General features: G+C 46.0%; 1 protein-coding gene across 5 annotated transcripts in view; it reads left to right on the top strand.

Moving 5' to 3' along the window:
* The window catches only part of PLEKHA2 (pleckstrin homology domain containing A2), a 72,577-nt gene that overhangs the window by 7,549 nt on the left and 41,694 nt on the right, over positions 1–23,334 (top strand). For 2 of the 5 annotated variants that reach the window (XM_027070941.2, XM_027070921.2), the window contains exons 1-3: positions 7,261–7,403; positions 7,757–7,851; positions 19,621–19,784. In XM_027070941.2, coding sequence (XP_026926742.1) covers positions 19,644–19,784 — 141 coding nt within the window. In that variant the 5' untranslated portion in view covers positions 7,261–7,403; positions 7,757–7,851; positions 19,621–19,643. Of the gene's footprint in view, positions 1–7,260; positions 7,404–7,756; positions 7,852–19,620; positions 19,785–23,334 lie in introns of those variants that run through there. The other 3 variants (XM_053216570.1, XM_027070925.2, XM_027070934.2) reach the window with 2 other exon arrangements.

Below are 23,334 nucleotides of genomic sequence, written 5' to 3'. Positions count from 1 at the left end.
GAGAGAGAGAGAAAGAGAGAGTGTGAGCAGGGGAGACGCAGAGAGAGAGAGGGAGAGAGAGACTCCCAAGCAGGCTCTGTGCTATCAGTGTGGAGCCTAACTTAGGGCTCCATCTCACCAACAGTGAGATCATGATCTGAGCTGAAATCAAGAGTCAGGTGCTTGACCAACAAAGCCACCCAGGCATCTCAGTTGTATGGTTTTTAAGTCACAAAGCAGCTATGAGATCTCTGAGGTAATTTTATTTATTTTTTTTAAATGTTTATTTATTTATTTTGAGAGAGAGAGTGAGCAGGTAGATCTGTGCTGTCAGCGCAGATCCTGATGCGGGGCTTGAACTCACAAACCATGAGATCATGACCTGAGCCAAAATCAACCAACTGAGCCACCCAGGTGCCCCTCTAAGGTACTTTTAAATTAAAATATATTTATCTACTTTTAAACCTAATATTTTTTTCTAATAACAAAATACTATGGGCTTATTAAAGAATACTTGGAAAATTCACCAATACAAAAATTTTTAAAAATCACCTGTAAACCTAACTCAGATAATTACTTTTAACACTTTTAGTATATCCCTGCAAAACTGAATTTTTTTTTATTAAACACACACACACACTGGTTATCTCTGGAGAGGAGAGTAGTGTTTGGGGCACATGAGCAGAAGAAATATTTGTTCATACTTACTCTTTTGTACCTTCTGAACTTTGTACTGTGTGTATATATTTCCTATTAACAAAATAATGGAAGGACATAAATTCACGTTCAAATATCCTTTGTGCTTTCTTGTTGTTTTGTAATAACCAGCTTGTGTTAAGAACCACTGATATAAAAGTCTGCCCACTTCACTGAGTACCATAGGCATCTCTTGGAATAAACTGGATAAAGTTTATTCCAGTTAATGACTTTGACTATATTCACCCATAAGTGTTTGCTAATAGCAGCCCCTCCGTAGGCTCATTATCGAGGAAATGAATTATGTAACTGGTCTAAGCAAATATAAAGTTAACTGTGTTAAATATGGTCATGGATACAAAGCTAACGTATCTATTCATTCTCTCTTTCTGATTCTATGGGTCCAATTCCTCCCATATAATCACAGGGCATCTCTAGGGATGCAGGAATCCCAGCAGGGCACTGCACTTATTCAAACTGACAGAAAAACAATGCCATCAGCATGAATCAATAGGAATGGTGCATTTGGCCAGCAGACTGTTATTTCTGGGGAGAGGATGTGCAATCAGTTTTGAGGTTTATTAGTGTCAGATTTAGCTGTATAGCAATATTTTCCCAACTTTGTTACTAGGAAATAGCCCTTTTGGCCTGTGTATGTATGCATTGCATGTATATATGTATGTATACATATGTGAAACAAAAATACTACAGACTGGATGGCTTAAACAACAGAAATGTATTTTCTCCCAGTTCTGGAGGCTGAAGTCTGAGATCAGTTGGCCAGCATGTTTGTGTTCTGGAGAGAACTCTCCTCCTGGCTTGCAAATGGTCGTTTCCATGCTGTGTGTTCACATGGCCTTTCTTTGGTGCACACAGAGAGATCTCTTCTTCTTATAAGGTGACCAGTCTATAGGATTCGGGCCTCACCCTTATGACCTCATTTAACCTTAATTACCTGCTAGAAGCACTGTCTCCAAACACAATCACATTGTCAGGTCTTCAACATATGATTTTTTGGTGGTGGTGGAGGGGGACACATAATTCAGTATTTAAATATTTATATTTTACAAGTTTAATTTTATATACAAACTTTTAAGTGTTCCACCAAAGTTTTATCTTTTTTGAATTTACTTTATTACCGCCCTTATCCTATAAACAGAAATTGCCAAAGCTTCTTCCATTGCCCATTTCTCCTGTTCTCCAGGTTCTGAGAGTTTGAGCTAAGAGATAACCCTGGGTGCTGGGCAGGGTTCATCTTTCTCCTTAAAACCTAAACTCTTCCATCTGTAAAATGAGATTAATAATCTCTAATCCTGTGAAAGGGAAAAGAAGGAATAGTTAATAATTTACCATATAATGTCAGCTCTTTGTAATAAAAGTTTCAAAATGAAATGCAAAGATCTTAATCCAAAGGTACCATACTGATTTTTTAAGTGTAACAGACAGACTCAGCGCTTGCTATGTACCTTAGAAACATTAACTCACTCAACAACAATGGTATGAGATAGGTTATCTATGATGACCAACGTCCCCATTTTATGGAAACACAGAGAAGTAAAATAACTGGTCATGCCTTTGCAGCTAATTAGTGACAGTCAGGAGGCAAATCCTGGCGCTAGAGTCCAGTGACTACCCAGTCACTATGAAATTGCTGCTTATTCACTGCTAATTGTGTCATTTCCTGGCTCAAAAGCCTTCAGGGACTCTTGAAGCCTAAAATAATAAATACAACTCATTAGTTTAGCAATGAAGACCCTCCATCTACTTTTCTTTCCCATTTTGTTTCCCATGAAAATGCTTCATCTCCCTACTGTGCTCCAGCTGAACTGGACTACCCATACTTCTCCAAATTGATCCCATGCATTCTTGCTTCTGTGCCTTGCCCTTGATGCAGTCTTTACCTGGGGCCCACCTGTTCTCAGCCCCTCTGCACCTTCTCTGTCTCCCTTTCCCTTCAACATCCTTCCATACTGCCATCTCCTTTATGCATTTTCTCCCGCACCTCTCAACCCCAGCTGGTTGTGATTTTTCCCACAGAATTTTATCTCCCCTTGTCAATCTGTGTATACAAGTTTCTGGCTTTTATAATAGTTATTTCTGTATATGTTGTACTGTCTCCTTGTATATTCCCTCCTTATTTCTGTATATTTCTGTATATTTCCTCCCAACTTTTTTTTTTTTTTTAACATTTATTTATTATTGAGAGAGAGAGACAGACCGTGAGCAGGGGAGGGGCAGAGGGAGAGGGAGACACAGAATCCGAAGCAGGCTCCAGGCTCTGAGATGTCAGCACAGAGCCCAATGTGGAGCTCGAACTCATGAACTTCGAGATCATGACCTGAGCCACCCAAGCGCCCCTCCTCCCAACTTTAAGGATGGGTTCCTTGAGGGCTACAATATACTTTCTCATAGAGCTTTAAAATTTTTTTTTTATTAAAGTCTTAAATCATTATTTGGTTGTTTTTTTTTTTTGACAATCAAATGTATGCATGCTTATTGCAAAAAATTAAACATTACAGAACTACATCTCTTAGAAAGTGAGATACACTATTATAATCCCTCCTCCCCCACCCTAAGAGAACTGTGGTTAACAGTTTGGAATGTAGTCTTCTACACATTCTTCATATAATAAACATGTGTAATTTTTATTTACAGAAATAGGACTATACCATACAGACAGCTCTGTACCTTTTTTCCACTTAAAATATTTAGCATTTTTCATATGTTTTATAAAGAGGTACACCTCATTCTTTTTTAACAGCTGCATAGCATGGGATTGTATGGATGTACCAGTATTTACCTGTTCAATCGTGTTGATGAGCATGAGGGTGATTTCCAATTATCAACATTATGAACAATACTGCAGTGAGTATGTATGTATATATTTCATATGTATACACGGCATATGGACACATACACATATACTCCCTATATACTGTATATGTCTCCAGATGACTTTCAATAGCACATATCTTTGGACATGAAATTGCTAGGTGAAATGGAATGGAGGTTCTAAATGTTGACAGTTATCAACAATGTGGTTGGGAAGAGTCTTGTGTTATGTCTTTCTGTACCCTTCACAAGCTCAGTGGTTAAGAGGGCAGGCTCTGGCTTCAGGCCGCACAGGTTTGTATCTAGTCTGGGTCTCTATGCCTTAGTCATCTTATCTCTGAGAACACAATAGGACCTTGCTCCCAGTTAAGACTTAAGTGAGATAATCCAGGTAAAACAATTAGCATTTAGCAAGTACCTGAATAATAAGTAAATGCAAGATACATGGTGGGAGGAAAAACGGTAATAGGTTCAGATAATTGTTTGTTGAATGAATAGGACTGAAGAGGACAACAGTTAGTTTGAATAATCTTTTTGGAAATGGATGGTACTTCGCTATGGAAACTAATAGTAACTATTTATGAAATGTCCAGCTAGCATTAGAGTTGTAATGGCCTTGGAGAAATTTATCTCTGTGCAAAATTAACTGGCCTGAACCAGGATCAACCAATGACCTTGGCTTTTTGAGTCTCACACTTTCCCCAATGGAACTAATGGGCCCTGGCTGCAGCCTGGTACCTTATGTAATGTGTATCTTTAAGGACAGAAAACAATGCATTTGCCCAGAGGGTGTGCTAGCTCACCACTGAAGGTTATTAGGCCATCTAGTTACCCCGCTATTAATATTGAAAAGAAATAGAAAATGCATAAATAAATGTCTAGAGTACAAGTGTACTGTTTATAGATTCTTGGGTTCTGGGCCAGAAGTCTCCATCTTCATGGAAAGGTTCCTATACCAATAATAGAAGATTCTGGGGGTAGTCAACCCTGGGTTCTAGAACCAACTCTGCCTCTAATTAGCTGCAAAACCTTGAGCAAGTTGTTGAAACTCATCTTGCTGACACAATGAGGGGACTGAAATAGCTGATGCGAAAGGTCCTTTTTTGATATTCCTTTCCCCACAGGCGGTTACATTTTCAGACATCAGGACTATTTATTGCACTGAAAAAACACGAATAAAATCAGGTAATGGAAGTATTCTTTAAATGTCCAGGTCAAGAGATGGCAAAGGGGCCACAGCAGGGCACAGATTCAACTGACACCTGCTGTGTGGTGCCCACTACAGGAGGAGGTGGGGGGTGTCCATTGAGAAAGCACCCAGAAATCTAGGAATAAGGGAGTGGAATTGGGGCAGAAATTGTAGTCTAACTGGGACCAGGTTTTGGCCAGGGGCAAATGTGGTGGTAAATGGGGCTGGCTCCCAGTGAAATACGAGCATCACCCAAAGTACATTGATGACCAGTGTATTCTTGCACCTGTCCAGTAAATTGTACCTGTCTTCTCAGGCTCATTTCAAAGTCCATCTCCTTTTTGATACAAGTCCCCTTTTTACCCCTCCCCCCAGATGTCTTGTTCCTCTAAAGACTGACTGTACTTATTCTCTGTGCCATTTTCATGGCACTTCCATGAGGGATATGAGGCTGCCTCAGCCTTCAAGTGACACTTGTATCCTTCTAATGAGACCCAAGGCCTTTGGCTCCCTTTGCTTACCAGGCATCCAATACAGTAGTGCACAGAAAATATTTGCGGCTCTGTGATTGAGTGACTCAGGCAGGCCCCATGGGGAGTAGAGTTTTATGGGTTTTAATATGAACCATACCATGGAATCTGAGACTTTTACCTCATTGCTCATACTGGAAACCGTCAGTTCCAGTCAGATTTGCTTGGCACTGGGTGGAATTTTGTTACTTTTCACAATGAAAACCATAATCTAATTTTTAAATAAAAAAACATTTACATAACACCTACTTCATGTACCACAGTAATCTAAACAGTACAAAAGTTAACTCAATTTACTTTTCATAACGACCCAGATAGGAACTGAGGCACAGAAATGTCATTTGCCCAGGGATCAAAGCTAATAAGTGGCAGAGCTGGGATTCAAACCCAGTCCATCTGGTTCCAGAGAACATGCTCTTTAAGACGCTATGCTGCCTGAAACCTATGAGTAGCAAAAATCTTCACGAGCAGAAAAAAATGGACGTTGATATATTTATTTCAAAGGAAATGTTTTTTTCCTTGTGTCCCCCCTTCCTCATTCGAAGCAAAATGCTCTAATGCAAAAAGTCTTTTCTTTCTTTTCTCTTTCTTTCTTCCTTCCTTCCTTCCTTCCTTCCTTCCTTCCTTCCTTCCTTCCTTCCTTCCTTCCTTCCTTCTTTCTCTTTTCCTTTTTTCACACCTGAGAGAGCAGGCAGCTCATTTTTGCTTTGGCAATCAAAATGGAAGAGGAAACTTGTGTGGTTTCATCACTGGTGCTTTCGGGGTGTGTGCTGCTACCTCCCTCCGGCTCCAGGTCCCCTGCTCCCAGGCTTTGTTGCCTCAGCTCCTGGAGACTTTTCAGCATGCCTTTCCCCCGTATCAGTGGGATGTGGACCAGCCTTTCCATCCCTCCCGCACAGCCAGTCCATGTGCCCGAGCCTCTTGAGGCTCTTCCTTTGTCCGCTTCTCCCTCAAAGCCTCAACACGCCCGCATCAGAATCCCCAGAAGCAGCATCTCCCCGTCCTCCATCCCAAGGGTGAATCCACTACGTGTCCATGTTTCCGATGTCTTGCGCCTCACTTTCTGTATATGTAAATGATCTCCCCTTGTGGGAGGCCGGCGTCAGAACCTGACAGACCTGCCACTGATAGACTGTGGGACCCAGGGCAGATTACTTAACGTCTCTGAGTCTCGGTTTCCTCATCGTGAACGGGATTGAGATCCATAGGGTTGCCGTGTGGAGCAAGTGAGATAATTCAGGGGCTGCACCGGCACACAGTAATTTTCTTAGGTTCCCCTTGGCATGATTTACTTAACGCATGCTTGTCTATTTTCCTTCTTTTTTTTTTTTTTTTTTCCCCCAGAGCACCCTCCCGCTCTGAGGGCAGGAAAGGCGACTTTGCGTCGTCACACTCTGATAAAGTCCCCATACCCCTCATTAAAAACGTCCGGTGCCACTGGGCTCTTCCGGCACATTCATGACAATCCAGGAGAATCGCTTCTTCTTCTCACCCCAACCCTAAACTTTCACCCTGAGGCCCCAGAAAGGCTAAGGGCTCCCGATCCGAGGGAGGCCCGGCTGAAGTCGCGGGGTGGGGCTCTGGGAAGAAGAAACGGGGTTCAAGAGGGAGCCCGCGCTGCGGCTCGCCTCCCTCCTTCAAGGATGCCCTCAGCCCTGGGCCCCCTTTCGGCTCCGGACACCTGCTGCCCGGGGCTCGGCGTCGGAGGCAGTCCTCCTCCGCGCGGCCGTCTCCGCGGCCCGGGTCCCACCTGCGCGGCCGCCGACCCCGGCGAGGTGGTCCCGGCCCGCGCCTGGCGCGCGGCCACCAGGGCAGCCTCCCGGGCGCCCCGCCCCCGCCTCCTCCGCGCAGCCCGCGGCGCCCGACCGCGCCCCCTCCCACCCCACGGCGCCCCGGCACCCCTCTCCTCCCCCGGCGGGCTCGGCGGAGCATTGTACTCACATCCGGGGCTGGGTTTTGCTTTAATGCGAAACGTAATTAACCCGGAAAAAAGAGCCGAGAGACAAGAGAGAAGGAGGGGTGGGGGTGGGGGGAGAAGAGCGAGAGGAGCGAGAGGCACCGAGAGTTTGGCAGCGAGATAAAGAAATCCCCCGAGAGCGACGGCCCGGCCGGCCGGAGCGGCGCGTCCCACCCCGATGTAAACCACCCTGCCCGAGCCCCGGCCGCCGCACGGCGGGGTAAGTGGGGCGCCCTGGCGGGTCCGGGAGCAGAGAGGCGCAGAGGGGCGCGCGGGGGCCGGCGGGGCTGCGGAGCATGGGGAGCAGGAACGCGGGCGGGGGCGCCGAGGGCGCGCAGGCGGGGGCTGGGTGCGCCTGTCCTGGTGGCTGACGGCGAAGGGAAAGGTCGCCGTGGCCCGTGGGCGCCTCCGGCAGCCCCCGGGAAACCCCTGAGGGCAGCCCCTCCTCCATTTTTCTGGAGCATCCGGGGTGGCCAAGGTCGCCACCGCCAGGGGTCGGGCTGCGGGGGTGGGGCCGCGCGGAGGGGGGTGGGGGCGGGTGTTCTGCTGAGCTGCATTTTCTCACGTTTGCAGCGGCGAAACTTCTCTGCGGGTTCTGGCGCTGGAGCACCGGCCTCGCAACGACTGCCCGGGCTGCGGGTAGGGGAGGAAAGCGGAGAACGTCCCAGGCAAGTCCCGTGGGCTCGGACTGGGCCAAGGATCCTCATTTTTCTCTTCCCCTATTACCTTATTACGTGACAGGCCTACAGTGCTCCCCTAGGGAGATCCCTTCCTTTCCACTGGGTCCAGCTCGGGCCCTCGGGCTTCTGGAACTCCAGGCTGTGGGGGTGACTTGAAGGAAAACTGTCCTAAGATCCAAGTTCGGTGCCAGATTGGGAAAGCACCCTAGAGAGAGCTGTCTCTGGCTCTCACTAACTTCTTCCTCACCTTACACGCTTCCCTTTTCTGCTCTAGTTCTGAAGACTGTTACTTCATCAGATTAACAACAAAAAAATAACAAAACCCCAAACCAAAAGAAAAAAAAAAAAACGATAAAGGAGGAGGAAAGGGAAAAAAGAGGCCGTGCAGGAAGGAAAAGTGTACAGGCACCTCCAGAGAGGAGGCGCGGCAGGGCCACCTCCACTTGGGCCTTACACATCTCCTCCCCCAGGCCAGCCCTCCCCCACACCCCCAGCCTTTTGCCTGAAAGTTTCCTTCCTTCTTAGCGAGTTTGGGTTCAAGCCGAATCTCCCCCCTGTAACTCCGTCTCCCGTTCCTCCTCTTTGCTTTCTTTAGGACTCCAAATGGGTTTTTTTTTTTTTTTGTTTTTTTTTTTGTTTTTTTTCAGAGGAGAGTAAACAGCAGAAAGAGGGAGGGGAAAGCATTTTACCAGGACACCAGCTGTGGCTCTTGGAGGCACCTCAGCCCGCTGAGTGGTGGTTTGCACTGGGGCTGAAGTTCCAAAATTGTACTCCTGTTCCTAATATATCTAAGTCAGCCCCCTTTTCCCTCCTTTCTGGAGCTTCATCGTTTTTCTTTGGTGTCAAAGCCTTCAGAAACAGTAAAGCCAAAAGTCTTGAAAGAATAGAAGTGTTTGTGTTCTGTTTCACGGTTGCACTCAGTTGACATTTAATGGATAGTAAGGATAGGAAAGACAGGAACTAAACCCAGCCTCTGTCTTCAGGGAGCTTGCAGTCTGATGGAAGACGCAGGCTGTACATGAGTGCCTAAAATAGAGATCCGGGGTGCTTTGAGAAACCAGAAGAGGCTTTTTAAAAAGCATCCTCATTTCAGATACTTGTCTTCTCCATGTGTGCCGGTTGAACACACAATGACTTCTGCCATACGTTGGGCAGCCCAGTGTATGACATCTCCTGGGTGCTAAGCCAAATGTTTGTTGAATGAATGAATGGATGAATGAATGGCTGCAGGTACATGAATTGCTTGCACCTGTCCAGTTGGAAGGGAAAAGAACAGTGTGGCAGTAACTCAATCCCGTAGAGATTTGGTTCACCAAGCTGGCGCATGAGGGTTTCCTCTGATGTTGCCTTTAGACCTTGTCTCCTATTTCTAAGCCTTTCTACAGGGTGTCTCTGATGCCCCTGGTGGTGTTCCAGCTAGCTAATGATGGGAGCCCTGCTCACCTCACAGATGGGGGTAATTAATCACCTAGGTTTGATTTGCAAACCGGCTGCTCCTTGGTAGAGAGTTTGCAAGCCCGTCTTTTCCCTTGTCGGTGCTTTCTTCTCTCTTCTGTATAAGGAAGTAGGGCCTGCATCTTGTCATCCTAGTGAGCCGAACCATATTGCGCTCGGTATTTTAGCAACGTTAAAATAAATCCTGGAGACATGCAGGTTTTGGTTGGTGCCTACCTCTAGAGAGCTTCTGTGAAAGTGGGACGGGAGAAGTATTAGTTGTATCAGTCATATCATCCCGAACAGCCAGCCCTCCTGCTTGCTTGCTGGGTGTTTGCTAAAAGTGCTGGAACACTGTGAAGTAGCTCCAAACAGCAGGGGCATGGTCTTCATTGTGTGCACCCAGCTGGCACTTCATTGATTTCCTCTCTTCATGAGGCCAGTGGACAGGTGGGGGATGCCCCTGTCAAAAGGCTGGAGTGCCTCAAGTTGGATCTTGCTGTGCGCCACAGTGCAGTAAATACTTCTGATTCACTGAAGTTACTGTGGCTTATTCTGGCCCATGTAGTCCCGGGCTTGGAAAAGAGCATCCGGGTGCTGGTACACTGGACTTCCCCACCTCTTCTGTCTTCCTACTGTGAGCAGTCTCGGTCGCCTTACTTTCAGTTTTCCATCTGTCTTAGTGAGTTGGATAGGACTCCTGCAATCTAATCTGTTAGGCTTTGGAAAGGAAGGAAGCAGAGCAAATATTGTAGTGTGACAGCCTATGGGGAGAGGAGAATCCTAGCCCTGCCCAGTATAAGACCATCACTGAGCCAGGGAATGGGACAGGGTGGGGAGATAGGGCTGCTGAGAGGTGGGAGGGATGGGGTCCCTTCCTTCCTGTTCCAGGAGCGGGTGCAGCGGGACCATAACTGGAAGACTCCATTGACCTTTATTCTGAATCTTGGGTTGCTCCGCTCTCCCCCTCCCCTGGCCCCTGCTGTGAAGCCCATCCAACCTTTTAGGCTTTATAATTTATCTCCTTTGTGAAAGCCCCTTCTCTGTTGACTGAAGTGACTGGAGAGGATTAAAAGCTGAATCGAGCTCTTTCACTGTGGAGGTCACAGCCTGCTGAGGCAGGAGCTCCTAACACTGCCCAGTGTGGGCAAAAGGCTTTCAGCGTTGGGCCTGTGGTGTGCCTTTCTGCCCACAGAGGCTGGCAGCTGAGATAAAGAGGGTGGGAAGCTAGGTCCACTTGTCCTTACACTCTTGAGAAACACTGTAGTTAAAGGGCAAAGGCCAGGATTCGCTGCCCCATCAGCTAGGACTTAAATTTGGCCATCTACTTGCAAAGGGGCTCTCTCTCCCCCCTTGTGATGCTTCTGTAGGCGGAGCGGGGAGGCAGGGTGGAGTCCCTTCCCTGGAACCTGATCTTCGAGGGCTTGGGTTGTTAACTTTCAGGGTAGCCTGGCCAAGATGGAGTCTGTGGATCTCTTGGATTGTTTCTTTAAATTCTCCTGAAGAATTTTAGAGATGTAAACTACGATGGTTCTTGGAGTAGAGGGAACAGTAAGGGAGGTTTATGCCTTTCTTTGAGGGGGATCCCTTTCTCTTGACATTTGCTTTTTGATATTGGAGGGGTAGAGACGGCCCATGCAGATGCCTGCCCTGTAATAAGCAGCTCTGCGGTAGTAATGGTAACCCTATACTACTTGTCAGGCGCTTAAGCAGTGCTTACTCTTTACCAGAACTCCTGTTAAGCACTTTCACACATTATTTTATTTAATCCTCACGGCCACCTTTGAAGTAGGTAAAGCGATTCTCTCCATTTTACAGATGAGGAGAAGAGTTCAGTGGAGTCTGTCTGACTCTAAAATACGTGCTCTTTCACTTCACTCTCCCACATTGATGGACAACTGAAATCAGCATGCCCTTTTTATTGGTCACCTTCGTGCAAGAGTTTGGTCAAATGCACTCAAATGTAAAAGAGTTTAGTCAAATGTACTGGTTGTTGTCACCTGCACATCCTCTTAGCCACACCCAGTCCCTCCTCCTCCCCACCTTCTCTTTAGACGGGCCTGAGGCCATTTACAGTTTCCCCTGGCACTTTGCAAAAAGGCTAGTAGACAGAAGTAATGATGTTGCCTTTTCATTTTTCTACTGCCTGTGTTTTAGCGGGTCAAGTTTTAAATGAAGATTTCAGCTCCTGATTCCTGTTAGGAAACCCTGCAGTGAAAACTGAAATAACTGTGTCTTCTAAGTGGGTGGGGGAGGGGACTGCCACACTTCTGAAAGTTGGAGATCTCCGTTTTTATTGGCTAACTTATAAACCAGGTGTGGCTGCTCACCTACCTGTGCCTGAGATCTCTGGTGGAGCCTTGGGCCACGGGAAGGCCTTCGTTTCCTCCTGGCTGCAACGGCCACATTTTCTCTGACCGTAGATGAAGTTGCTGTTAAAAAACGTCATGACTGTTTAAAATGTTTTTGTTGCTTTTGGCATCTTGATTGCGGTGTATCAATGTTCAGTTTCTCCAGTCTTTTCCCTGAAAATTTCCCCCTTAAAAATTCCTTCTTGAGTGTCTTTGGCTCTCCCCTTAAAGTTATAGGGTCCAGGAGGGTTTGGGCTATCTGTGTCATGTGGGCACGTTTTCTTACCCCTCTGTTGCTGTGGATGTTTGCTTTTTTCACTTCGCACTTCTGTTGGGAACATGCTTCTCAGTTCATTCCCTTCTCTCTCACATGACTGTCCTGCCTTCAGACTATTTGGAATTTGTTCTTAGGATACATTCAAAATGCAGTGATAGTTAACAAGAGGAGATAGATGCTCCCACACTTCCTAAGTTATAATTTTTGGTCCATTCCCAAGGATGAAACAGCCCTGCTTGTGTCTTGCTGTTATCGTGGTTTTTACCCTGCCCTTGGCATTGGTGAAGCTGCACAGGACACACTTACCTGTGCTGCAGATTTAAACATAGGTGAGCTCTGTACTGATGGCCCATGCACGTTCTAGCAATAGTGGAGTGACTGCTCATAACCTCCTCACTCTGGTTCCTGTCTGCTGTATTACAGTCCCCTGAGACCTCTGATGTCATTTCCGATAAATTTTCTCCTGTCGAGTTTAGCAATTGCCTGTTGGTATCCCTCTCACTCACCGGGACGCTGCTATCTCCACCTTCCAACCTAGCAGGGTAATCGGACAAGAGATGTTCTACTGCATATGCCCCACCACATGTTGAGAAACACCATCCTGACTTTCTCGAGAGCAAAATCCCTGAAATTTCCCTGTGCTGCCAACGCAAAGTGATGTGAAAAAAAATCTCCAAATTTGTAAAATAAAGTGATGTTTTTTTTTTCATATTTGAACTGTCAGAGGTCGTTTCATCATGGGGACGATACTATTTGAGGTTTTTATCTCTATTATCACTTTCTGTCCCTTTTATCTGCTTCGAAAGTGTCAGGATGGTCAAGCAGATGAATCTCCCTTACTTCACTCTGTTTTTTCCTGTATCTCCAAACTGCACTAGCGATCTTAAAAATAAGACATCCAGTAGAGCAAATTATAGCTTTAATGATGTGATAGCTCTATAGCTTTTTTTAAAGTTTTTTTTTAATTAATCTATTTATTTGAGAGAGAGATTGGGGAAGGGGCAGAGAGAGTAGGAGAGAGAATCTCAAGCAGGTTCACTGCTGATAGTGTGGAGGTGTGTGGGGCTCAGTCTCACCAACCTGAGGTGAAATCAAGAGTCAGATGCTTAACTGACTAAGCCACCCAGGCACCCCTATAGCTTTTCTTTTAAACATAAATCTATTTATCCATCTCTTCATTCATCTATTTAGCCATTTATTTAAAAAATGTCAGTCCTGTCTTCTAAGTTTCAAGAAGGAAAATTCCACTAGGGGTCTTTGTCAGGGTTCCTTCTTCATTTTCCCAGAGCACTGGGCATGGTGTGGCTTAGGTGCTATAGCAGTAGAGGAATATAGCTACTCATGTGGGTGTGAATACTGAGTTGGCCTTAAGGACAGGGGCTTCTCTTATGGAGACCAGAGAGTAAGGAACCAGACCTGCAGGGGAAAGGATGAGCCTCTCTAAGAGGATGTTGCAATAGTAGGTAAGAAACCCAAACCCAGCTAGTTTGGAGAGTGCCAAAGCCCTCTGGGTAGGTACCTGGCTCTTGGGCAATTGTGATGCATAGTGCTTTATGAGATTTAATACTTTGGGGCACCTGGATGGCTTGGTTGGTGTGACTGTTGATCTCAGAGTCATGAGTTTAAGCCCCATGTAGGGTGTAGAGCTTACTTTAAAAAAAATAAAATAAAAAGACTTTGAAACACCAAAAGGTCCCAGGAAAGCTATAATTGAGGCAAGGTTTTGTTTGTTTGTGGAATCTGGAGACTTGACAAATTTATTCTCAGCTTCAAAATTTATACACTCGGGTCAGGGTGTGTGTGCAGTTAAATAGCTTTCCCACCTGCTGAATAAAGGGGAGCACACATTCCCTGTAGAATATTTGGAAGATTTGGAAAATACACAGAAGTAAATAAAATTCACCCATAACCCATAGATAAGAACTGCCAATATTTTGATGTCTATATGTCAGTCTTTTTCTATCCAAATATAGAAATACAAAAATAATATTTAGGGGATCGAGATCATATTCTTTTTTTCCCCCAAGTTTATTTATTTAGTTTGAGAGAGACAGAGAGAGTGTGAGCAGGGGAGGTGCAGAGAGAGAGGGAGAATCTCAAGCAGGCTGTGTCCTGACAGCGTGGGACTCAAACTCATGAAACTCATGAAACTCAAACCCGAGATGATATTCTAAGTCATATTATATATTTAAAAAATTATGGTATAATGAGTTTCTCCCTGATTTATTTAAAATTCTTTGGAAGCATAGTTTTTTTTAATGATTCTGTAACATTTCCTTATGTGAATGTCCCCTAATTTAATTATCCCCTAATCATTGGGACATTCAGGGCATTTTCAACTTGTTGTTATTAGAAATTCTATTACAGCTGTCATTTTAAATATTTTAATCTTTTTTTAATGTTTATTTTTTTATTTAAAAAATTTAAAAAAATGTTTATTTTTGAGAGACAGAGTGAGTGGGGTGGGGGGTGCAGAGAGAGAGGGAAACACAGAATCCAAAGCAGCCTCCAGGCTCTGAGCTGTCAGCACAGAGCCCAACAAGGGGCTCGAACTCATGAACCATGAGATCATGACCTGAGCCAAAGCCAGACACTTAACTGACTGAGCCACCAGGTGCCCCCAAATTTTAATCTTTATTTGCATCTTTATTTATTTGGATCCAATCCTAGAAGTAGAATCACTGGGTCAAAGGGTCTGAACATATTTAGCTCTTTTGTTATATATTGCCAAATGGCCTTCCACAAAAGTTCATGCTCTTGTCCTGGGTGTGTAAGAGCCCTAAGAAATCTTTTCAAGTAGATGATGTTTGTTTCCAGCAGCAATCTTCTCTTTACATTCGTAACCCGCTAGTGCTTCTGTCTCCCATTGGTGTGTGTTCTTTTTCCTTAGGGTGTTGGTCACAGCTGTCTCTTATTTTAATCAGCCTGATAAAGATGTCAGTTGCCTCAATTCGTAGGGGACAGTTTTATTCTTGGATTAAACATTCTCCAGTAATGGAAAGTAAGACATTGAAATGGTCAGTCAAGGAGATATTTTAGACCGATATCTCCCAGTGCCCTTCACCTCATCTAAAGGTAGAAGGCACTTGAATCTTCTAATGAGCTTCATTTGGTCAACTGCAAATGTTGTTCAGCAATCTTGATTTAATTGACATTAACCCATTTTCTGTTGCTGATCAATGGGTAACTCCATGCAGTTCACTTTTTGCTCAGTCTCACTTTTACCACAAATTAAATATTTAACATATTTTCAAGTGCAGTGCATACTTAGGAACTTGTATACTGAAGAAATCTGGATCATATAAAATTTTCCTCTTTTTTTAAAAAACATTTATTTACTTTGGGTGGGGGAAGGGCAGAGAGAGAGGTAGAGTGAGAATCCCAAGCAGGTTCTGCACTGTCAGCGCTGAGCCTGATGCAGGGCTTGAACTCATGAACTGTGAGACCATGACCTGAGACAGAATCAAGAGTCTGATGCTTAACCGACTGAGCCACCCAGGCACCCCAGCCTCTTTTCTATTTTACTTTTCATTAAAATGCATTATTCAGTTATTTGGATTATGGGAGGGCATGTTTTGACTTGGTTTGATTGTGTGTGTGTGTGTGTGTGTGAGTGTGAGAGAGACAGAGAGAACACACTATTGTATGTACACATAATTTTGATTTGCATTTAACAAAGTCTAGGAAGGAAGATGAAGCAGGAAGCAAACGTGAAAAAAATGTTCAGCCTCACTAGGCATCATTATATATTTAAAACTAGCAACAGTTTAAAATGAGAACATCCAATGTATATACAATTCTAGAGATGGTAACGATATATTGCTGACTGTGATGTAAACAGAAAATATTTTTAGGAAGTAACTTTGTAATAGGTCTCGAGAATTTTAAAAGATCATTATCTATGACCTAGTCGTATTATTGCTTGGAAATTATGTATGCTGTGTCCGTGTAAAAGGAGAAAGAAAGCATGAAAATAAGAATTTTAACATTATTTATATAATGAAAAATTGAGTATAATCTGTCTGATCCTAGAGAAATGGTTAAGTAAATTATGGTAAATGCAGTTCAGTAATGTTATGCAACCATTAAAGGCAATTGTTATAAAGACTATGTAGCAACATGGAACATGTTTATGATATAATTTAAAAATTTTAAAAGGCCAATTATGCGGATAGGGGCATGAAAAAGCTTGCAAAAGTGAAAATGGTTGGCCAGAGTGAATTTTTTTAAATTCCAGCATTGTTATGCTCTGAGTTTTGCACCAAAAATTGGAAAATTCTAGGGAGGTTTGACGTGCTTTGGAAAGAGGCTACTGAGTGGAGTGGAATTGAGGTCCCTTCCTCTACAAATATTCTATACTTTTTGTCACCATTGTGTTGTGAAGGCTCAGAAGGTACTAGGTTTCATTATGCTACTAGAGCAAAGGCTTCATTATGCTACTAGGGCTAGTCCGGGGCAGGGGTATCTGGTGCTGCACCCCAGCAAGAACATTTGGCATGTTGTCCCAGGAGGTGGGGAGAGAGTCATTGTCAGGGTGTGGGGCCCAGGACATGGGTTGGGGGTAACTACTGGGATAAAGCACCCTCTAAAACTACCCCCACCTGTAGGTTTACACCAGAGAATTTGGATTCAAATGAAATTTAAGATAGCAAGTGATTTTAGAGAGTCACAAAATGGGCTAAAACCATATAATTGGAGAAATGTTGTGAGAGAGAACATTACAAAGCTTTGCCTTGGTCTTAGGAGGGGAATTTGGGGTGACTGTGTGTACATGTGCATCAGGGTGTTTTTCTCCCCTCATGAATCAATTAGTAGCACTTCCGTTTCTCCCCTCAGTGCCCACTTGTTGGGGCTGCGCTTGGGGTGGCTGAGATCACTCTACTGGGGGGGGGGCTTTCCAGGAAAAAGAGGAGGAGCCAAGGGGACTTGCAAGATGGTGGTGGCAGGTTGAAGAGTAGGGAGAGGGGACTGGGGGTTTGGGAGCTGCAGACTCCCTGTACCAAATCTTAGCCGCTGTTCTGACAAAGGATTCACAAATGGGGTCAGAATGAACTGACAGAGGACTGGGGGTTAGGACCTCAGGTTTGTGTCTGGTGCGCCATCTTGTGAGTGCGTTGTCTCTGTGTGGGTCGGCTAGTCATAACATCGTTTACACATGATGCTTGCTTCTCCTGCAGCCCATCCTTTCTCCTCACCACCCACACTCTCGATGAGCTCCATGACTCAGCTGCTTCCCAGGACATCTGAGCAGCTTTTTTTTCTGGCGATAAAACCATAGCCAGGAGACATAACCAGAATCCTTTTTGTTATCCTTCTTTTGGCACATGAGGATCCTCTCCCACTCATGGATCATGTCAATGGGAAGCCCCTCAACAAAAGTAGACTGTTGGAGGATTGTAGAAAGAGTGCCTTCCCTAGCCTGTGACCTGAGAAAAAGACTGGCACTGATGAATCCTGTAGGCTGAAAAGGGAACATTTGAAAGCCAGCATGAAGTTGGATGCTGTGCTTACCAACTGGGGCTAGAGACAGTCGGCTTGGTTATCCCACTGCAGTTTATAAGCTTTCTCTTAGAGATGTTCCAGGAGTGGCAATAGTCCTGACACCCCCCCCCCCCCGGAAATTCTATCTCTGTGACTAGGCTGCCACCAAGGGAATTTACTGAGTTTTCCTGGGGGTTGGGTGAGCTCCCTCAGGGAGCTGTGCATGGGACTATGCATGGGATGCCTGGGTCATCCTAGCCTTTCTGCGTGGGACTCTGATTTTCCTGATTCTCTGGGCGGTGGGGAACTGCATCCTGTCTCAGGGGTGTGCTCCTTCCCAACCAACACCACCTCCCGTCTTTAACTCAGCGTTTGCTAGAAGACTTGAAATTCCTCCTATGGTGCTTGTTCCTGACTCTTGGCTCAAGCCCATCACTTCCCCTTTCCTGACCTCACGCTCGCGCCACTGTGAAACGGGAGCCGGGGTGGATGCTCAGCTCAGGAAAGCGCCGGGAAGCAGGGGTCTGGCTGCAGGCACCTGTGACAGACGTGATGCTGTTTCCACTTCCTCCACTTCTGCTGTACTTCCTTCTCCTCCACCATCTTTTAAAACCCCGTCTTTCCACTTTTTATCTTCTCACCTTCCCTTTTACTTCTCCTTTTCTTCCCTTTTAGCTGTGCTGCTTCATCTTTGTCTTGTTTCTCTGCCTGCTGTACTCTTTTGTCCCCCATCATTACCCATCAAGTGGCCGTTGGGTCCCCTGTCATCTGTCCCCATTGGGAATTTGGGCTGATCTTAACCCGCAATCAAGGATTTACTGTTCATTGGTGTTCTTGTGTGTGTCGGGGGAGGGGGGAGGCCCTTTCTTCTTGGGGCAGCCTCTCCACACTGCAGGGCCCCCTGTGGGGGTGGGAAGGAGAGCAGACCACACTGCCAGTAGCTACCCTTCGAATGAGCCTGATCTTGTGGGAATGTGGGACTGGCCTACCCTGGGCCTGCACCACTATGGGTGCAGCATCTTGGTGGCTTACTTGCTGATCCAGTGTTGTGGTGCAGGCATGGCTGTAAGCCAGCCAGCTCACCACTTTGCTTAGGGCCCTGGTGGGCTTGGGTCATAGTGAGGTTTGCTTGTCAGAGCCAAGCAGGACCCAGTGGTGGGTGGTGTTTGTTCTTGAAAGTCAGAATGTCACATGGCGTTTTCTGGCTCTTGTGTTCCACCTGTGCATCCGGGTTGGGCGTAGCTGCTTGTTGGAAGGCGTTCATCCTCTTTGGGGAGGAGAAGAGAGCTCCTGCCCTTTTGTCTGGCTCTTTGGAGAGTCAGAAGGAAATCATGAGGAGAAAGGAGTCCGGCTTGAAGGCAAAGCTTGTCTCCCATCATCAGAGGCCTTGTTGGAATCTGTGACCGTGCTCATTGGTTGGAGCCTTCTTCTGATTCCTCATTCTTTCAGTCATAAGTGGCCTTTGGGGAACAGCAGAGTGAAGTAAGTGAAGCTAGGGCTGAGGGATGTGGCCCTGCCACAAGGCCCCATGAACCCCTCAGATTTAATTCCTTAGTACCTTCCTGGAGCTGGAGGGTTTGCTCTTTGTGGCTGCATTCCTGGCAAAGTTTTATGCAGGTATTTGAATTGGAACTTAAATCCTTTCTGAGTTTCATTGTGTATAAAATTGGGTTATAACCTACTTTACAAGGCCTTTGTAAAGGGTCATCATAATGCCTAGTGTTCGTAAAATGCTTGATGTGCATGGGGCACTTAATTCTCACCAAAATCTTATGAGGTGTAGGTACCACTATTATCCCCATTTTACAGGTGCAGAAACTGAGGTGCAGAAAGATTAAATAGTTTGTAGTCACACAATTCATGAGTAGCTAAAACTGGAATTTGAACCCAGGCCCCTGACCCGAAGTCTAGGCTTATATCCTCTTTTTATGTGTAAAGTTGCATAAGACTCTGCTCGGCACACAGTGGGCCCTCAGGACACTTGGTTGAGTACAAGTACATGTTAATGAATTTTGATGGCTGCTTATGGAACAGAATTGATAGAGGTTTCCAGGGTCTGGTTGGGGTGGAACATTTGCTCTGGGGAAAGGGGCTGATATGTAGAAGCCTACCTTCTTACAGAGGTGAGTCAAGCCAGAGCGAAGGTCCTCCAGGTCCTGAGGCAGAGCACCCTTTACCCTCCTCATCAGCACCTCCCTTCTTCCTGCCATGCAGGGTGATGTGAGCAGAGCCCAGGAATGCCTTATGTGGATCGACAGAACCGAATCTGTGGGTTTCTGGACATCGAGGAGAATGAGAACAGCGGCAAGTTTCTGCGGAGGTACTTTATTCTGGACACCCAGGCCAACTGCCTTCTCTGGTACATGGACAACCCCCAGGTGAGAGGCTGCATGGGAAGGTGGCTGGCTGCCTGTCACTGCTTGGGAGGAATATGCATGGGATTAGGTCCAAGCACTTCATCTCTTGTGGGCAGCATCACACTGGTGGTCAGTAAGGAGTGAAACTCCCCACAACACACACACACACACACACACACACACACACACACACACACACAGAGCCATCCCAGATACTAGTCTGAGGAAAAAGAAGCTCATTTGTCCTGATCCTGGGGATCTGGTATCTTTTCTTACGCTCAGGAATTTAAAACTTCAGAAATTCAGCAGAGGCCGGCCCGGCTTGTTCCAGGCTCCAAGGCATGGCTTGCTTTCTTTCACTTCCCTTGTTGTGACTGTGGCCTCATGGCCACTCCTGCTCTTCCAGTCTGGGGCCCCTCCCTGGCAGGGAGTGTGGCCTGGTTCCCTGAGCTCAACAAACGTTGGACTTCTTTGGTCTCTTGCATCAGGGAGTTGTAGAATCCTGGGTGGGAGGTGACCTTGGTGGTCACCTAGTTTTGCTTCTTTTTTTTTTTTTTTCAACGTTTATTTATTTTTGGGACAGAGAGAGACAGAGCATGAATGGGGGAGGGGCAGAGAGAGGGAGACACAGAATCGGAAACAGGCTCCAGGCTCTGAGCCATCAGCCCAGAGCCTGACGCGGGGCTCGAACTCACGGACCGCGAGATCGTGACCTGGCTGAAGTCGGACGCTTAACCGACTGCGCCACCTAGGCGCCCCACCTAGTTTTGCTTCTTGATGGTAACAGATGAGAAACTGAGTCTCAGACATTGGAATTGACTTCATCGAGGACATGGCCAGACTTAGGTGACCTGCCTAGCATTTTGTGGCAGTGAGACACAAAGATAGTGTCCCCTACTTTTAATTGCTGGGCTTGGGAGCCCCTGGTGTTGTCACTGGTATGAGAAAAAGTCTCAAGTCTTTTTATTTCTGGTGCTATGAGTGCTGTTGGGTCTTTCCTTCCCATTGCCCTGGAGCAATGGAAGTTTGGTGGAATGAGTCCCCAAAGATTGGCATGGCCCCTGAATGTCAAGTTCATGGGTCACAGCCATGTTGTGGCAGGGAGGAGTGTGGGGCTGAGATCTGGCTCTGGTTCAGAGACTTGGGAAGGGGAAAGTCTGAATGTTAGGGGATGGATATGTGCTTTAAGATGTGCAGTGGAAAAAGATTACTGTGAATCTCTAGGTTATTATCCAGGGACTAACCCTCTAGAGGCCTTTGGCATTTGCCCTCTGGGTTTGATGGCGAGAGAACATGCTATAGATACAGAAAACATACTCTGGTTAGCTGCTGCTAGTCACCTCCTCCAGAAAAAACTTAACCCCTAAATAGAACTATGCCCCGTGTGTCACCTCTCATTCCTGATAACCTTCTGTTGATCACTTTCATTGAAAATGCTGAGTGTGCAGAATGAACCCTATGAACACTTACATCCTTGACTTAGCCTGGAATGCTTGCTTCTTATAGTGTTTTTGTGTTAGGTTTGCCTTCTGGCCCTACTCTACCATTTTCCTTGCCTTTGTTCTGTACAGGTGCCCCTAGCTGGGTCAACAGAGCCACTGCAAAAGGAAGTGGCATTGTTGGAGGAGCTTGGGATCAAATCTTTGTTGCTGGTTGACTTGGCCCCTGGCATGCCAGGGGTGAGCTAAGGGTGACTCATGGTCTCTGGGTCTTATCATTCCCTTTCTCTTTTTCTCCCTCTGTGTACCTTCTCTGACTCACCTATCATATTAGCTAAGGTAATTCAAAAGTATTTTTATCCTGACCTACCTGCTTACCGCCATGCTTCCTGCTAAGACTGTTCTTAATGCAGATTCATTTGCTTGGGGAATCCTGACTTAACTGTTGCCAGCTACCGCCCCTGAGAGCTGGATCCTCCTTCATATCCTGGACGACAGACTGAGAGCCTTGCTGTCAGTGACAGATCACTCAGGGCCACATTGTTACCATCTCAGATTTCAAATGTTGCCAGTTGTCGGGATTTCCCTTGCTCTGTCCTGCCCACTGATTTTACTGTTCCTTGGTTCCAGAACCCACACTAACCTTGAATGCTCTGCCCTGGGCCGCCTTACTAGGACCTCTGGGGTCAGCCCTCGTCTGCCAAGGGCAGCCTCTTGCACTTCCCTGCTGACTGAGCTCTCAGCTGCACTTTGTGCTAGAGCCTTCTTTGAGTTTGAGTTACCAAATAGAACTTGTGGTCACTGCTGGGGAGTCTTTACAGTTTCCCTGGAAGCAGAGATTTCAGCTGGCCTGGCATCTGCCTAAAAAAGCAGAGTCTTGCTGTTGACATAGTTCAGAACAATGGTTTAGAACATTTTCCTCCTTCAGCTGTTGACTTAGCTCATCATTGTGTTAATGGCCAAATAGCCATTCTAGATTTGAGAGTGGATATTTTTATAAGTTGTAAAATAGTATTAGTGAACATTTATTACTGTGTGGCAAGAACTGTTCTAAAGACTTCATGGGGTTTTCATTTTATTCTGACAAGTCTAATTGATAGGTATTATTGTCCTTACTGTAAAGGTGAGGTGGGTGAGGCAGAGAGGGGAAGAATTTGCCCATGGCTACATAGTGAAGAGTTTCAGAGCCAAGATTCCAGCCCTGGCAGTCTGACTCCAGTTCTTCTGCCTTTATTGCTGATAATGAGACCATCATCGTAATGTTGCTTAGGAGGAAGGAAATCTTTAGAGGCAGTCTCTGATGAAGAAAGAGAAGCCAGAGGACGCTCAGGGCTGGGAGGTCCTCTAGGGTAGGGAGCTCATCTGGCTTAGGTTTTGATCCATAGTGTCCAGCATTCAATAAAGGTGTGTGCTCAATGAATGGATGAACACACCAAAGAGGGCCAAGTGAAGAGTCTGTCCAAAGGGAGGCCTTTGTGAAATGCAGAGTGCCCAACACTGCTCTCCTGGGGTTGGGCTTCCCTTGGGCCTAAACTGAGTGGAAACTCTGCAGAGGCGGACAAAGCAGAGTGCTGGAAGTCAGGAGGAGGGTGGATTGGAGATGATCCCCAGGAGCAAACAGAGGGGGTGGGTGGAGGGGGTGCTCTGCCCCTGAGGAGAGAGACACGGAACTGCATTCGGTCACTCACTATCTTATTTTTATAGGGCAAAAGAGACGCCTGATATGGTATCTTAGTTAATAGGCACTAATAAGCAGGGGATTCTTTCAACCCATGTCTCTGATCTTTGCCTGTTGAAGCCACTTGGTAGTTGGTGGTTATGGAGCCTGTTTTTCCTACTGCTGCTGCTACTATTACTGTTACCTGCTGCTTATGCTTACTGAGCGTGAAATGTTTTACATACGTTATCTCATTATGTCCTCCTAATAATCCTGGGACTCAGGGACTGTTATCACTCTGGACGAGGAGCAGGAAGTTTGGCAACTTTGTTCAGAGTCACACAGGTGTTAAAATGTAGAGCTGGAGTTGGAGCCAGGTATAGACGCTCCAGTGCCTGCTTTCTTCACCTGCATCCGCTTCCTCCCACTGATGTCTGTGCTCAGCCCTGTGCAAGGTCCTGGAGACGCGGTGGGA

The sequence above is a fragment of the Acinonyx jubatus genome, chromosome B1 (genome assembly GCF_027475565.1).
Source record: "Acinonyx jubatus isolate Ajub_Pintada_27869175 chromosome B1, VMU_Ajub_asm_v1.0, whole genome shotgun sequence".
NCBI classification, from domain to species: Eukaryota; Metazoa; Chordata; class Mammalia; order Carnivora; family Felidae; genus Acinonyx; species Acinonyx jubatus.
Note: the sequence above shows the minus strand (reverse complement) of the source record. Positions and strands in the feature narration are given on the sequence as shown.